The sequence below is a fragment of the Neophocaena asiaeorientalis genome, unplaced genomic scaffold (genome assembly GCF_003031525.2).
Source record: "Neophocaena asiaeorientalis asiaeorientalis breed wild unplaced genomic scaffold, Neophocaena_asiaeorientalis_V1.1 scaffold351, whole genome shotgun sequence".
Lineage (NCBI taxonomy): Eukaryota > Metazoa > Chordata > Mammalia > Artiodactyla > Phocoenidae > Neophocaena > Neophocaena asiaeorientalis.
The window spans coordinates 257,933-272,288 of NW_020173768.1; the positions used below are offsets into that span (position 1 = coordinate 257,933).

A 14,356-nucleotide genomic window follows, 5' to 3' on the forward strand; every position below is an offset into this window, starting at 1 on the left:
TTTTGAGTACTCTACCCAATGCCCCATGAATTTTGAGGTTTTCCAGTTTGTCTGGTGGGAACAGTCACTATTCTTGGCCCTGTTTGAATGCTGAGTTCTGTGTCTTCTAGTTTTTTGTGTGCTTCTGTCCTTAGGCTCAGTTAGTTTCTTCATATGCCTGCCCTTATTAGTGCTCTGCTGCACACCCAAAGGGTGTCCTCTTGAGATCTCTGGAGTTCTCTCCATGTCCAGCTCTCTCCTCTGGTACTATATCCTTTGAACCTAGCTGCCTTGGTCTCCTCAGACTGTCGGCTCCACCTCATCAACTCAGGGAGTTACCTGGGCTCTACTTAGGAGGGGACTCCCTGTGCTATGGCTTGGAAACTACGGCAGAAAGCTGTGCAATCACTTGTTTTTTGTTCCTCCAAGGATCAGTGTACTTTATTACCTAATGTTCAGTATCTTGAAAATCATTGTTTCATATATTGGGGGGTTTTTTTTAATTGATTTTGTTTGTTTTTAGTTGTTTCCAGTGTGAGAGTAAATCTGGTCCAGGTTACTTGATCTTGGCTATAAGAGGAAGTCTCTTTAGTCTGTTTTAGAGTGTAAGAATTGGTGGCTCCTAACGTTCTTTTCTACTCTGAGCTCTTTGATTTTGTTTTACATATCTTTGACAGCTCAGTTTCCCATTTCCACAGTATCCCATTCTCTCCTCAGAACACTTAACTATCTGCTGTTGGTGCTTGGAAGGTTGCTTGGGATTAACTCTGGGTTGTGAATGAACCTGGTTTATCATACAGACAGACTACATAGAATGATGGCAGTCAAGGTGTAACAGGCAGAAAATGAGTGTGTTTTCTAATACTATTCTTAACATATTTAGAGTTGTCATAATCTAGTTTTTTAGGATGTTGTTAAAGAGTTCCCTTCAGGGAACATAAAGGCAAATATGACTTTAATTGGAATCTTTTATGTTTAACAACCACAGAGCTGTGCAACTAACATTTATATTCTAAAATAATTACAGGGACTTCCCTGGAGGTCCAGTGGTTAAAACTTCACCTTCCAGTGCAGGGGGTGCGGGTTTGATCCCTGGTTAGGAAGCTAAGATCCCACATGCCTCATGGCCAAAAAACATAAAACAGAAGCGATATTGTAACAAATTCAATAAAGAGTTTAAAAATGGTCCACATCAAAAAAATCTTTAAAGTAATTACAGCAACTTTTCTTTCATTTCAGTGGATAATATTTAACCGTAAGATATTCAGCTATAAGATAAGCATGTAAGATATCTCAGACCTGTATTTTGCTTAAAGGAGGGAGAAAGAAGACCTTGGCTTTCATGTTGCCACTTAATAGTTATATAACCTTATTTAAATCTTTTCATTTCTAAACCTATTTTTCCTATACAAAAGAAGATACTAGCAACACTATTCTGAAAGAATGACATGGGAAATGTATAAGAATACCTTATAAATCAGTATTTTTCAAGATTTTTGGATCACAACCCACTTATAAATTTTATGTGGCTAGCTCATGCATATGTGTGTATGTGTATTTGCAACACAAAATTTACTACTATATGTGATATGCACCAGTATTTCCTGTTCTATTTCACTGAAAAGTAAACCTTTGGTAGTGACCCATTAATGAGTGATATCTCACAGTTTAAAATACATTGTCTATATAAAGAAAAAAAAACATGAGGTACCATTATTAATATAAGGTTGACATACTTAGCTTATATGCTGTTAGTTATCAAGTTCGAATATAGTATAGTTAAATATATATAACTTTATTAACTTATTCAAGATTATGTTCCCACATTTTTAGTTTTAATCTTTCTTTTCCCTATAAATGGGCTAGTAATAACTTATAGTTAAGAGATACCTCTGAGGGCTTCCCTGGTGGTGCAGTGGTTGAGAGTCCGCCTGCCGATGCAGGGGACAGGGGTTCGTGCCCCGGTCCGGGAAGATCCCACATGCTGCGGAGCGGCTGGGCCCGTGAGCCATGGCCGCTGAGCCTGCGCGTCCAGAGCCTGTGCTCCGCAGTGGGAGAGGCCACAACAGTGAGAGGCCCACGTACCGCAAAAAAAAAAAAAAAAAAAAAAAGAGATACCTCTGAGTTTTAACTTTTAAACAATGAAATTTAAGTGGTTTCTTATGCTAAGAATTACAGTTCTGAGACATGTTAAAGTCCTAGAACTAATACTGGCTTTGTTTTTTACTTAGTTTTCTTGATACGGTACCAATATTTTTTTCCTATTTTTTCCTATATCATTTGAAATAAATAAGATTTATAAGCAGTAAAACAGATGCTATCATAGTAAAACTTGTGAATTAAAATTTTAAGAATACTTGGTTATCTTTTGGTTAAAGTAATAAATGGCTAAGGGTAGTTAAGTCCACTGTTTGTGATCCACTAGCCAAAAGAAGTTTGAATCTATCCTACATTTTGTATAAATATGTGCCACAAAAAACACACATTGCAGCATTTTTCACAGAAGGCATCCAGGCTTTCCTAATCACCAAGAAACTGACAAGGGCTGATGCTCTCTAGTGACCTTCTTCCATAGGTTCTGCTGCACTGGTAGAAACCAATTCTGTTAAAAGCAGGCTGTAGTATCACATATTCTTCTTGACAAACCCTTCATTAGAATAGAAGTTCTCTCTGCAGTGGAGGCCTTCCCTGTTTCCTGTCTCCTAGGTTTAACCTTCTCTATTTCTAGAATTAAGGATCCTTAGTTTAGAAAGAAACATGGAAGAGCTCACATAGCTGGTTGTGGTATGAGGGATAGCATGTAATTTTGTAAATTTATAAACGGTTCTTGGATTTTGTTTCCCTATGGATAAATATGTTCCTGTTTTTCCTTATATAGACTCCAAACTTTCCAGAGTTGTAGGAAATCTGTTGCTGTGTAATACACTGGAAAGAATTATGTGATCTAATGCTCAAATAATCTACTGGAGGACTTTGGATGTAAAACTGTTTCTTACTGTGTTTTCCAGATGTCTGTGACCTGTTGAAATTGCTTTTCCTCCCAACTTAATTTTAAGGCTCTTAGATTGACTGAGTTGAGCTATAGAAATTAATGAAGTAGAATGCTTGAATTGAATAAACTGGAAGAAAATATCTCTCTCTAGAAAGCCATTATCAACATAAAAACATTTTATAGAAATTCAGCTCCCAAATGGTGATATGTTATAGGTGGGAAATGGCGAGTTAATTGAAATATTATGTCAATAAAGAGTTATACATGATGTAATTTTCAAATAGTTAGGGACCAATAGAATCTATCTATTGTAACACAAACTATGCTAAACATAAGTTTAATGTTTCTTTGATTCATTCAGTTTATGGATGTGTAGACATTGTGGTTGAAAGTATTACATGTGATATTTTAGTGTTTCATAAGGTATTTTTCTTAGTACTTTCTCCCAGCGTTTACTGGATATTCTATATTGTATTAGTGCCTCTCCTGGTGCTCTGCCTATGGTAGTCACATAGCTAAGTTTACTGAAGCTGTCAACAGTGTGATATACTTAAAGAAACAAAATTCTCATTGATTCTGATCTGTTTCTTTCAGAAAAATCACCACCCATGTCATGGATTTTATCTGATTGTGTAGATCAGATTTCCTTATTCTGGATATCATGGTAACAATATAGGAAATATGCATTATTTCTGCAAGTAGAATTCACTGCTGAAGGAAGAAATTTTTTAAGCTACAGCCAAATTCATTTTGGTACCTTTTATGGAAATCCTGATTTTGTTTTTACTTTTTTATAACCTTTTGCAAAAGGTATGAACAAGCAAAGAGCACATCTCATTAGGCAAGTCCACATTAATAAGAATGCCTAGAAGAGGATTAATTCTTCAGACCCGGACCCACTGGCTACTGTTGGGTCTCGCTTTACTCTGCAGTTTAATATTATTTTTGTACCTTCTGGAATGTGCCCCCCAGACTGATGGAAATGCATCTCTTCCTGGTATTGTTGGGGAAAATTATGGTAAAGAGTATTATCAAGCCCTCCTACAGGAGCAAGAAGAACATTATCAAACCAGAGCAACCAGTCTGAAACGCCAGATTGCCCAATTAAAACAAGAATTGCAAGAAATGAGTGAGAAGATGAGATCATTGCAAGAGAGAAAGAATGTAGGGGCTAATGGCATAGGCTATCAAGGCAACAAAGAGCAAGCACCTAGTGATCTTTTAGAGTTTCTTCATTCACAAATTGACAAAGCTGAAGTTAGCATAGGAGCCAAACTACCTAGTGAGTATGGAGTCATTCCCTTTGAAAGTTTTACCTTAATGAAAGTATTCCAGTTGGAAATGGGTCTCACTCGCCATCCTGAGGAAAAACCAGTTAGAAAAGATAAGCGAGACGAATTGGTAGAAGTTATTGAAGCTGGCTTGGAGGTCATTAATAATCCTGATGAAGACGATGAACAGGAAGATGAGGATGGTCCCCTTGGAGAAAAACTGGTATTTAATGAAAATGACTTCATAGAAGGTAATGTGAAAACAGTGTTGGTCCATAGTTACGTTAGTATGACAAAATTCTGTTATTGTATGCTGGTAATATGTCAGTCATTATCCACAGTATTAAAACATTTAAATTTTTACCCACTAAATTCCACCAAGAATTTGAAGTGGCTTTTTAGAAAAAGTTATAATGTGATCATGATAAAATAGAAAATAAGGACCAGGGAAATAGAATAAATCTAAGTTTATATAGCAAAATACTCCCCAAGTTGAAGGGCTCTTAGGATTGTATATGTATTTGCACGTATATGTATTTGCACTCATGTCTTAACTGGTCTTGATGTTCGTTTTTTATATTTTTTAAAATACATGAACTAAGGCTCAAGATTTGAAAACCATTTGCTAAAGGAAAGAAAAAGAACCTAATTTAGATTAGTGATTGTTCTGTATTTTTGAGGAGAAACACATGTCAGAACATCAAGAGGCATACATAGTTTTGAAAAGCATATTTGGCATTTGGAAAAGTAAAGAAATAAACCTATTTTCTTAATACAGGCTGCAGAAAGGGCATAGGATTTTTATATGTCAAAATGGGACGTGACTCAAAAGTTGAGGAACACTTGTATAAATTTAAGAAATTTGTTGATTAATATAAACAGGAATAATTATAAATCCCAACCCATCTCCATCTTAATACCCCCTGCTAGATATTTAATTGTAGACTTAAAACCATTTTGGATACAAATATGTCTTGAAAGTCCTCTTTGCTCGATTCTGTAAACAGTATACCACGTGTAGTTTGTTTTTTTTTTTTTTGACCCTAAATCATCACGGGTATCACTTGCTGTAATATAATATGATACCTTGAGCCTTTGGAGGCCATCAGGGAGGGCCTTTTGCTTTTCTGTGGCATTTTAGCTGTCTTCTCCCTATAGCCACCTCTTTTCCCCTGTCACTTCCTGCAATTTTTGATGGGTTGTTTCTTTCAAAACGCTTGTAATTTTTCTGAAAGCTCAGCTTTTTGTCTTTTCGCTGTGTATGTTTGTAGCTTATGGCAGAATTGAAAGCTGCAGAGGAAATAAGGTAACTAAGATATGTAAAATGTCTTCATGTCTGCCTAAAAAGGAAGGAACCTATGCCAGTTTTATATTCTGCAGCTTCTGCTTTTCTTATAACTCTCCTCGGATTCTGTCACTTACAGGATTTTTCTCTGCATGGAACACATTTTGTCCCTTGCTTTTCCTCCACTGTGCTGCTTCCCTCATCAAAAAAAATAATTACTGACAATGATTTAGTAACTCCTGTTTCTCTACCAGACTTCAGCTTCGATGTCACTTCTTCTGGGAGGTGGTCTCCAACCTGCAAGTTTAAGATAGCAGTACTTCTTCTACCCTGTGTCCCATCTCATAGCATTTGTCATAGTATATGGCATTTCCCACTTCCTGATTTGTAGTTCCTGATACACTGTAAGCCTCAGGAGGAGTGGGACCAGTCAATCTTGTTTACCATTTTATTTCCAGATATTGACTGACTCACGCGTCTGTAGGTCTAACCTCTCCCCTGAGTGTCACACTTAAAAACCAGATTGCCCAATTGACTTCCATACTTTATTCCCAAAGGTGTCTCATATCACCATGTTTAAATTTATACTGATTTTTCTTTGTCTGACTTCATTCTATCCAGAGTCTTGTGTGTTTGCATGTGTATATCACTATATTGTTATTTCTTTATTTTTCTGTCTTCCTCACTAGACTGACCCTTCCAAAAAACTGGGACCATGTAGCCTTCTTTATACCATCAGTGCCTGACACAAATGCACTCAATTCATTTTTGTTAAGCTGAACAAAGTAATAGATGATTTGACTGTCAGGTCTAGAATTTAATATTGCTAGAAGTAATTTCTTTATTTTCATCATTTGGTTTCTGTGTTGATAGACTCTGCTATTAAAGTCATGTATGAAAAGGAATCATTGTCACTTGGAGCATATTTTATGGGTTGAATAATATAGCAGAGTGGTGAACATTTTTTTAACCTCTCCTTTTAAAGAAACAGTTGTTGACTATACTGTGGGGATAAAATTTTCACAAATATATAAAAACCCTACAAATCTGGTATCACACTTTTGATCTTTGAGTAAAATCAGTAGTCATATTGAACTTGTAAACTTTGACATGGAGACATCTTTGTTCCTAACTCTTTCCTTTAGGTTATTATCGCACTGAGAGAGATAAGGGCACACTGTATGAACTCTTTTTTAAGAAAGCAGACCTTACGGAATATAGACATGTGACTCTCTTCCGCCCTTTTGGACCTCTCATGAAAGTGAAGAGCGAGATGATTGACATTACTAGATCAATTATTAATATCATTGTGCCGCTTGCTGAAAGAACTGAAGCATTTGCACAGTTTATGCAGAACTTCAGGTAACTCCCCTGGCTTAGTGATTTGACTGAGCGCTCCTAAAAAAAAAAAGCACATTTCATGCCATTTTATTTAATTTACCTTCACTGAGTATGATTACTTAGAATTACAGAACAATTTTTTTGGCTTTTGGGAACTTTATGTTTTGATATTCCCTTTTTTCTTAAGGCATGTATAGTATATTGTGTTACTGACAGCTTGAACTGTGAAGTAAATTGAGGGTGACTATTAGAAACTAAATTTGATTACCTTTATAATTGTGTTTGAATTAATTTTAGGACAAGTTGAATTTTTAAAAATAAAGTTATTGACGTGTAACTTACATAAAATAAAATCGACAAATTCCAAGGATAGAGGTTTCATGACTTTTGACAAATGTATACACCCATGTAACTGCCTCTCCAGTTAAGATATAGAGCGTTACTATCTCCCCAGAAAATTCCCTGAGAACAATTTGAATTTAAAAATTGAAAGAAATTTTAGAAATACAAATATTCAAGTAAACGTGGGAGAATGTTATTCTGTCTCGGGAAGCAGAGACTATAGCAGTTTTTAAAAGAATTTTTTTCTTTTTCTTAATCATTAAATTTGGATATTTTTAAATGCTGAAGTGTTAAAAAATTAACAACTACATATTAGGGTAACGATTTGAGGAAAGTTTTACTTTTTTGTTTTAATTGAACAATTGTCATGTTTTTAATACTCTAATATGATAGTTTTAATTCTTTGTAGTCCCAGTCTTTGTTCTCATTGAAGTTGTTGGATGTAAAAGTTAGTTAACACAGTTCTGCTGCAGAATATCTAGAAGTCATGCTTCCAAATGAGTTTTACGTTTTTGAAATTGCTCGCTTGAGATCTGATTTCCTAAAGCATTTTTTAATTGCCTTTCTTGGAATTACCTTCAGATGCTACATTATTCTTTACAGTTACTAATCTCAATCATGACAAATATTTACTCCTTGATGATAAGTATAATTTCTCTAATTAGCCAATCTGAAGACAAAGTAACTCTTGACCCCAAACTTGAGTTATTTATTTATTTGGTTTTGAACTGATTGAACTTATTTCCTTGAGTAGCTTATAATTTGCTTCTGAAGGCAATACCAAAGCAAAAGTTCCAAAAATGTTTTGAAATATGGCAAAATTCAGCAATATTGCCAGTTTTATATTTACTTAAAGCTTTGTGTGATTTCATTCTAAATGAGTAACGCTTCATTTGTTTTCTTGTTAAAGCTTCATGTGATTGCTTTCTGAATGAGTAGTGCCTCATATATTTTCCTGAATGAACTTTATTTTTCAATTCTGTTAGGGATGTATGTATTCATCAGGACAAGAGAATTCATCTCACAGTGGTGTATTTTGGTAAAGAAGGACTATCTAAAGTCAAGTCTATCCTAGAATCTGTCACAAGGTTGGTGAGCCATGTCCACATTGAAGTCCTTTATATATAATAATAGAAGAATGAGAATTTCAGATACTTAATGAATGAATAATTTTGAATAGCTGCCGTTAAAAGTTGGCTGAGCATGTGAGTGGTGGTGCTAGTAAGTTCCTCATTTCACCCCTAAGTTCACTCTAAATGACTCATCTTCCCTTAACCTCTTAGACAGTGTGGCATGATTAGGGTGTACTCACTCTGCGGCCCACTCACCTTGTATATATTTGCCTCCATTTATTCTTCCATTTCCTTCTTTTTGAACTCTTTCCCTTTTTCTAAATCTAATCCCTTCACTTGGATATCATCTCCTGAGCTTGTCTCTCTTGCTTGCCACTTTTCTTTCCTTCCATTTTCCTAAGTTCCTTCTCACCCTGCAAATGATGCTTAGGTCTCCCCTATCCTTAAGAGACCCCCGCCTGACTCTAGAGTACCCAGTAACTGCTATTAGGTTTCTGTCCTTTCACATCTGAACCTCACAAAACAGTAGCTATCTAACCAAGCAACTCATGTAGTACCTGGCACACAGTAGGTGCTCAGAGGTTTGAATGAATGAATTAGTAATTCCTTAATACTCCATTATTAATTCTGTAGCTTCTCAGCCTTTTCATCTCTAAGTTATGGGCCTAGAGTTATGACCTAACTGCCAGATTCAGCCTTTTCTCTGTCATCCTCTTTGCTTTCTTACATTTGATACCTAACCAGTACTTCCTTCTTGAACCTCTCCTCTGATGTTTGTAAAATGTAAATATTTTGTAAATGTAGATATGTTATAATGTAAGATATAGGTTGATTGACTTTTCTGACCACATCAACTCTGTATCCTTTACTTGCTTCTTTACCTTTCTGCTAGTTGTGGCCATTCCCTAAGAGTCCAGCTTTGGCCGGCCATTCTTCTCGAATCGTTCAACTAACATTCATTGAGTCCCACCGACTATGTTCCAGGTACACTGCTCGGGAGTCTAACTGGGGTGGTTGGGATAGGACTGGGCACAGAGGAGGGAGTTGCAGTCCCTACCCAAAGGGACGCTCACAGCATTGGAGTAGGAAAAACAAACACTGTCTCCTCCTCCGCCTTCACTGGCTCCTCCTCCTGATGGCCCTCTTTCAGTTCAGACGAAGGTTCTCATGATTCCCTGGGCTTGATGTCTGAGGGCCAGCGTCTTTCACTCATTCTCTACCTCTGATTAATCGGTTTCTGCTCACCGCACAGGACCTCTGTTCTGTCCTTTCCTTGCTGCTGCCACCGCTCTAACCCACGCTCCCCTCCCTCCATTTCTTCCCTTTGTCTCTTCCCTCCTTACCATTTTCAGATCACCTACTAAGTACCAGTGACTCACGTTGGTATTACTGAAGTTGTCCCTGCATTAATCAAGACTCCTCTGTGGCAAATGACGGAAACTTATCTTGAATTTGGTTGAGGAAAATGGGAGCTTTATTGAAGAATCTTGGATAACTCCCAGAATTAAAGGGATTATTATAACCAAATTAATGAGAAGAAAACCAAAAGAGCTTTGGTATCTTAGGGACTGGGACCAGAGACTTGAATACCATCAGAATTCTCTTGTCTTCTTGTCTGTTTTTCTCTGCATGTTGACTTCATTCTCCTGTTGCAGATTGGCTTCTTCCACATGTGAGGTATATGGCTGTTGGCGGCTCTGGGCTCACATCTTCTCAGCTTTGCCATCAGAGAGGAAAGAGCTTTCTCCCAGATCCAGTTGAGAGAATCCCAGGGAAGGACTTTTGCCCACTCTTGAGCCAGTCACTATGGCCAGGTGGGGTGGGGGTATTTTGATTAGCCCAGCTTGAGTCTGGTCCTTGCCCCTAGGAAATTACTGCGGTTGGGGTATTCTGTGATTAGTTCCTCCGCTTGGTGCTGGGAGTGTGAGGTGGTGATCAGCAGCTTCCCCAAAAGAAGGGAGAGATTTACAATCTATAAAGGGGGTGGGGGAGGCATGGGCACTCAGAGTACTTGGAGTCCACTCCATGCCCTGTTTGAGTCTTTGCTTCAGTCTCTCCATTTCCCATTCTATACTATTTTAAGAGTAATCTTTTAAAAATGTTCCTTTTTTGATCCAGCAGTTCCCTAGTGCAGCAGTTCTCCAACTTTAACATCAGTAACCTGGAGTGACTTGTCCCAGGAGAGACGCAGATGCTCAGCTCCTCCCCTAGTATCTGATTCAGGGGCCTGGGGTGGGGCCTGAGAATATGTATTTCTGACCTGTTCCTGGGGAATTCTGATGCTGTGGGTGCATGGACTTGGCTGTGATAAACCACTGCCCTGGTGGAAAGACCCTGACTCCTCCTTGACTTTAGAACACTGACCAAGTTCTTCAACTTCTCATGGAAGGTACTCCTTAGTCTGACCCTTTTCTGGTCTTCTCTCATTGTTCCATTTTAGAATCCCTGTGTTCCAGTTTGACTTGTCTGATTCCTGTTCTTTAAAAAACTTTCTACTTTACCTCCTTGCCTTTGAGAATAATTAATTGGAATGACCTTTACACTCACCACTGAATTCAGGATTTTAACTAAGGCATAACTTAAATTCTGTTTCTAACATCTTCTCTAACTACTTCAGACAAAAGCAATCTTTTTTCCTCAGAACTGCTGTTCATTCATTCATTCAGAAAATATTTATTGAACTCCTACCCTTTGAGGGGCGTTGTGTCCATAGTAATGAACAAAACAAAATCCCTGCTCTCATGGAGCTTACATTCTAGTGGGAGACACTCAAACAAACATGTCTGGTGGTACTGAGGAAAACAAAGCTGGGCAAGGGAATAGAGATTAAAGAAAAGGGAGGTCAGGGCTACTGCACATGTAGCATGAGGGGATCCCTCTGATAAGGGGACATTTGAGCAAAGATCTGAAGAACTAGAGAGAAGAGCACTCTTTGTATGTATCATTCATGTGGATTGCATTATTTATTACCAAATATTATACTGTTTTTCCATGTGTATATTTCTTACCTCCCTAATAGGTTTTTAAGATCCTGAAGAATAGTGGCCCCTCAACACTTATTAACTTCACATCACTAGCATGTTGCCTCAAATGTGGGCATTTAGTTGACTGTCCCTGATGATGATCATACACATGAAACTGATCATTGTCTTTCCTTATATGAATGTAGACCCAACATAATAAATACCTGAAGGTAAAATATATTTTGTAAGTTGCGTTAAGAGAGTCAGCTTTAAGTGGGGCTTACCATTTGTTGTATGTGCTTTCCTCATAGTGAGTCTAATTTTCACAATTACACCTTGGTCTCATTGAATGAAGAATTTAATCGTGGACGAGGACTAAATGTGGGTGCCCGAGCTTGGGACAAGGGAGAGGTTTTGATGTTTTTCTGCGATGTTGATATATATTTCTCAGCCGAATTCCTTAACAGCTGCCGGTTAAATGCTGAGCCAGGTGAGTAAAATGTTAGTAGGTGGGTTGAGTGTAGAATTTAGAACAATGTCAGCACATCCCATATTTTGAATCAAGTTAATTATGTTTTTTAAAGGTTATATTTGGTGTAATTTAGCTGGAATATTAAGTAGAAAAGTGAAAATTTGCCCCTCTGAAGAAGTTCATACCCCTTGTTCTATTATGGCCAGATTCCATCGTATACATTTGGATTCAAATAAACAAATGCAAAGAAATAAATCTTGAAATTGACAAGGAGGAAGTAGCACCCATCAAAAAAGAGCAAAGTGATAATGTGATGTGTGAGATTCAGAAGCACTCTACCTCAGGCAGGTGGTGCCAACACAAATGCAGGCATGCACTCACGCAGAGGTCTAGATACAGATGGCGCTTGGTCTTCGGACTGTGCATTTTGGGGTGATTACTATACTTTGTTTTATGTTGTACATATTTTTTGAAAATGTTAAGAGCAAATGACATTTTTATATATCAAATATTATTTTAAATGTGAAAAGGAAGTTTTCTATATTAAAAAATCTCATAGTAAATGTTTTTTTATATAGAACTACTCATATCGTACAAATTATTATCTTCTTATTAATCAATTTGGTTAGGGATGGTTGTCAGGAACTCTCTGAGAGTCAAGTGGGTAAATGAGGGTTAGATTTACCTTTTTTTTACCAGGCAAAAAAATATATTTTATATATATTTTACATTATTTCCTTAATGTAAAAGAAATAGATTTGCCTCTGGGAAATTGAGCTCCCCTTCCCTAAGTGGGTTTTAATGAAGATGAGATGAACATCTGCTGGGGATCTTGTAATAAAAAGGCTGCCACATTACTTACAGGGTCCTTGACAATTTCTGAGTGCTATATATTATCACGTCTGATTGAGGCCAGTCTCAGCAAGGGGATCTCTATTGAGAGAAGATGGGCTAGTTAGCCTTAAAGGGTCCCTTCAGTGCTAACAATCTGAATGCTAATGACAAGGCCTTTTGAGGGGGCTATTACATCGTGTATTTTTTGTGGGTTTTTTTTTTTTTTTTTCGGTATGCGGGCCTCTCACTGTTGTGGCCTCTCCCGTTGCGGAGCACAGGCTCCGGACGCGCAGGCTCAGCGGCCATGGCTCACGGGCCCAGCCACTCCGCGGCATGTGGGATCTTCCCGGACCCGGACATGAACCAGTGTCCCCTGCATCGGCAGGCGGACTCTCAACCACTGCGCCACCAGGGAACCCCACATCATGTATTTTTAACTCAATCTTCCCAAGTTTTCCAAATCTTGTTTAGATCTGTCTGCAGTTCTATATTCTAATTATTATTTATGTATCCATTGTACAATATCCTTTGGATTCACGGTTTTTATGATTCATTTTGAAGGGTGAGTTTAACAGAAGTTTCTAAGTTTCTTGGTGATTGTCAGAGGTTAACCTACATCTGTTACTGCTAATTCGATGACATAATGATTAATAAATGGTTCACCTCAGAACAGGTGAGAGAATGCTTTTGTGCATCGCCCCGGAGTCAACGGGAATAAACATGAGTCCCCTGCATCGGCAGGCGGACTCTCAACCACTGCGCCACCAGGGAACCCCACATCATGTATTTTTAACTCAATCTTCCCAAGTTTTCCAAATCTTGTTTAGATCTGTCTGCAGTTCTATATTCTAATTATTATTTATGTATCCATTGTACAATATCCTTTGGATTCACGGTTTTTATGATTCATTTTGAAGGGTGAGTTTAACAGAAGTTTCTAAGTTTCTTGGTGATTGTCAGAGGTTAACCTACATCTGTTACTGCTAATTCGATGACATAATGATTAATAAATGGTTCACCTCAGAACAGGTGAGAGAATGCTTTTGTGCATCGCCCCGGAGTCAACGGGAATAAACATGTCAAAAGGGAATAAAGCACCCTTTAGTCTTTTTTTCTCCGTTCTTTTGCAAGGTTATAGTTTCATAGCCAAACTTATTGATATGTTATAAAATCATCATCATGTTCATCAACATGAGGTTTCAGTAACCTGAACATTGATAAAATACAATATCAATAAAATAAGATCATCATATGTAACAAAGAAACACTTTAACGAAGTCATAGTAAAGACTTTACTGCAATAAAGATCAATGCTTTATTTTATTACTTCTTTTTGTGATGTAAACATATTTTAATTTATAGGTAAGAAGGTGTTTTACCCTGTGGTGTTTAGTCTTTACAACCCTGCCATTGTTTATGCCAATTTGGATGTGCCCCCGCCTGTGGAACAGCAGCTGGTAAGACTCTTACTATCGGTTATGAAAAGTCTCAGAGATCCTTGCCTGGTTCCTTTATGTTTGTTTCACAAACAGAAAACATAGTTTCAATTAAAAACTGTAGTTACTATGAACACACTTTCATAGTGTACCCCCTCCATAAAGTGTGATTCTGGCAGGGGGTTGGGGGCTGGGCAGAAAAGTTTAGGCTACAGAGAAAAATTCAGGTTCTAGATTGTGAAAATTGTACGGTCATTTCTACCAACTTATTTTTAGTAATACTAAAAATAAATTTTAATTTTAGAAACCTTACTAACTAGAAATTAAAACTACTAAATAAATAAGAAGGAATAATATACTATGGGAAA

General features: G+C 37.4%; 1 protein-coding gene across 7 annotated transcripts in view; it reads left to right on the plus strand.

The window, feature by feature from the left end:
• The first annotated feature begins 3,570 nt into the window (after window positions 1-3,570).
• CSGALNACT2 (chondroitin sulfate N-acetylgalactosaminyltransferase 2) overlaps window positions 3,571-14,356 on the plus strand; it is a 28,686-nt gene continuing 17,900 nt past the window's right edge. Inside the window, exons 1-5 of one of the 7 annotated variants that reach the window (XR_003003985.1) lie at window positions 3,571-4,493; window positions 6,673-6,889; window positions 8,197-8,298; window positions 9,939-10,097; window positions 10,405-10,671. Coding sequence is in view for 6 of the 7 variants with exons in the window: in XM_024751524.1 (XP_024607292.1) it covers window positions 3,833-4,493; window positions 6,673-6,889; window positions 8,197-8,298; window positions 11,558-11,736; window positions 13,915-14,009 (1,254 nt within the window). In the remaining variant the exon portion in view is untranslated. Of the gene's footprint in view, window positions 4,494-6,672; window positions 6,890-8,196; window positions 8,299-9,175; window positions 9,268-9,938; window positions 10,672-11,557; window positions 11,737-13,914; window positions 14,010-14,356 lie in introns of those variants that run through there. The other 6 variants (XM_024751524.1, XM_024751527.1, XM_024751528.1 and 3 more) reach the window with 6 other exon arrangements.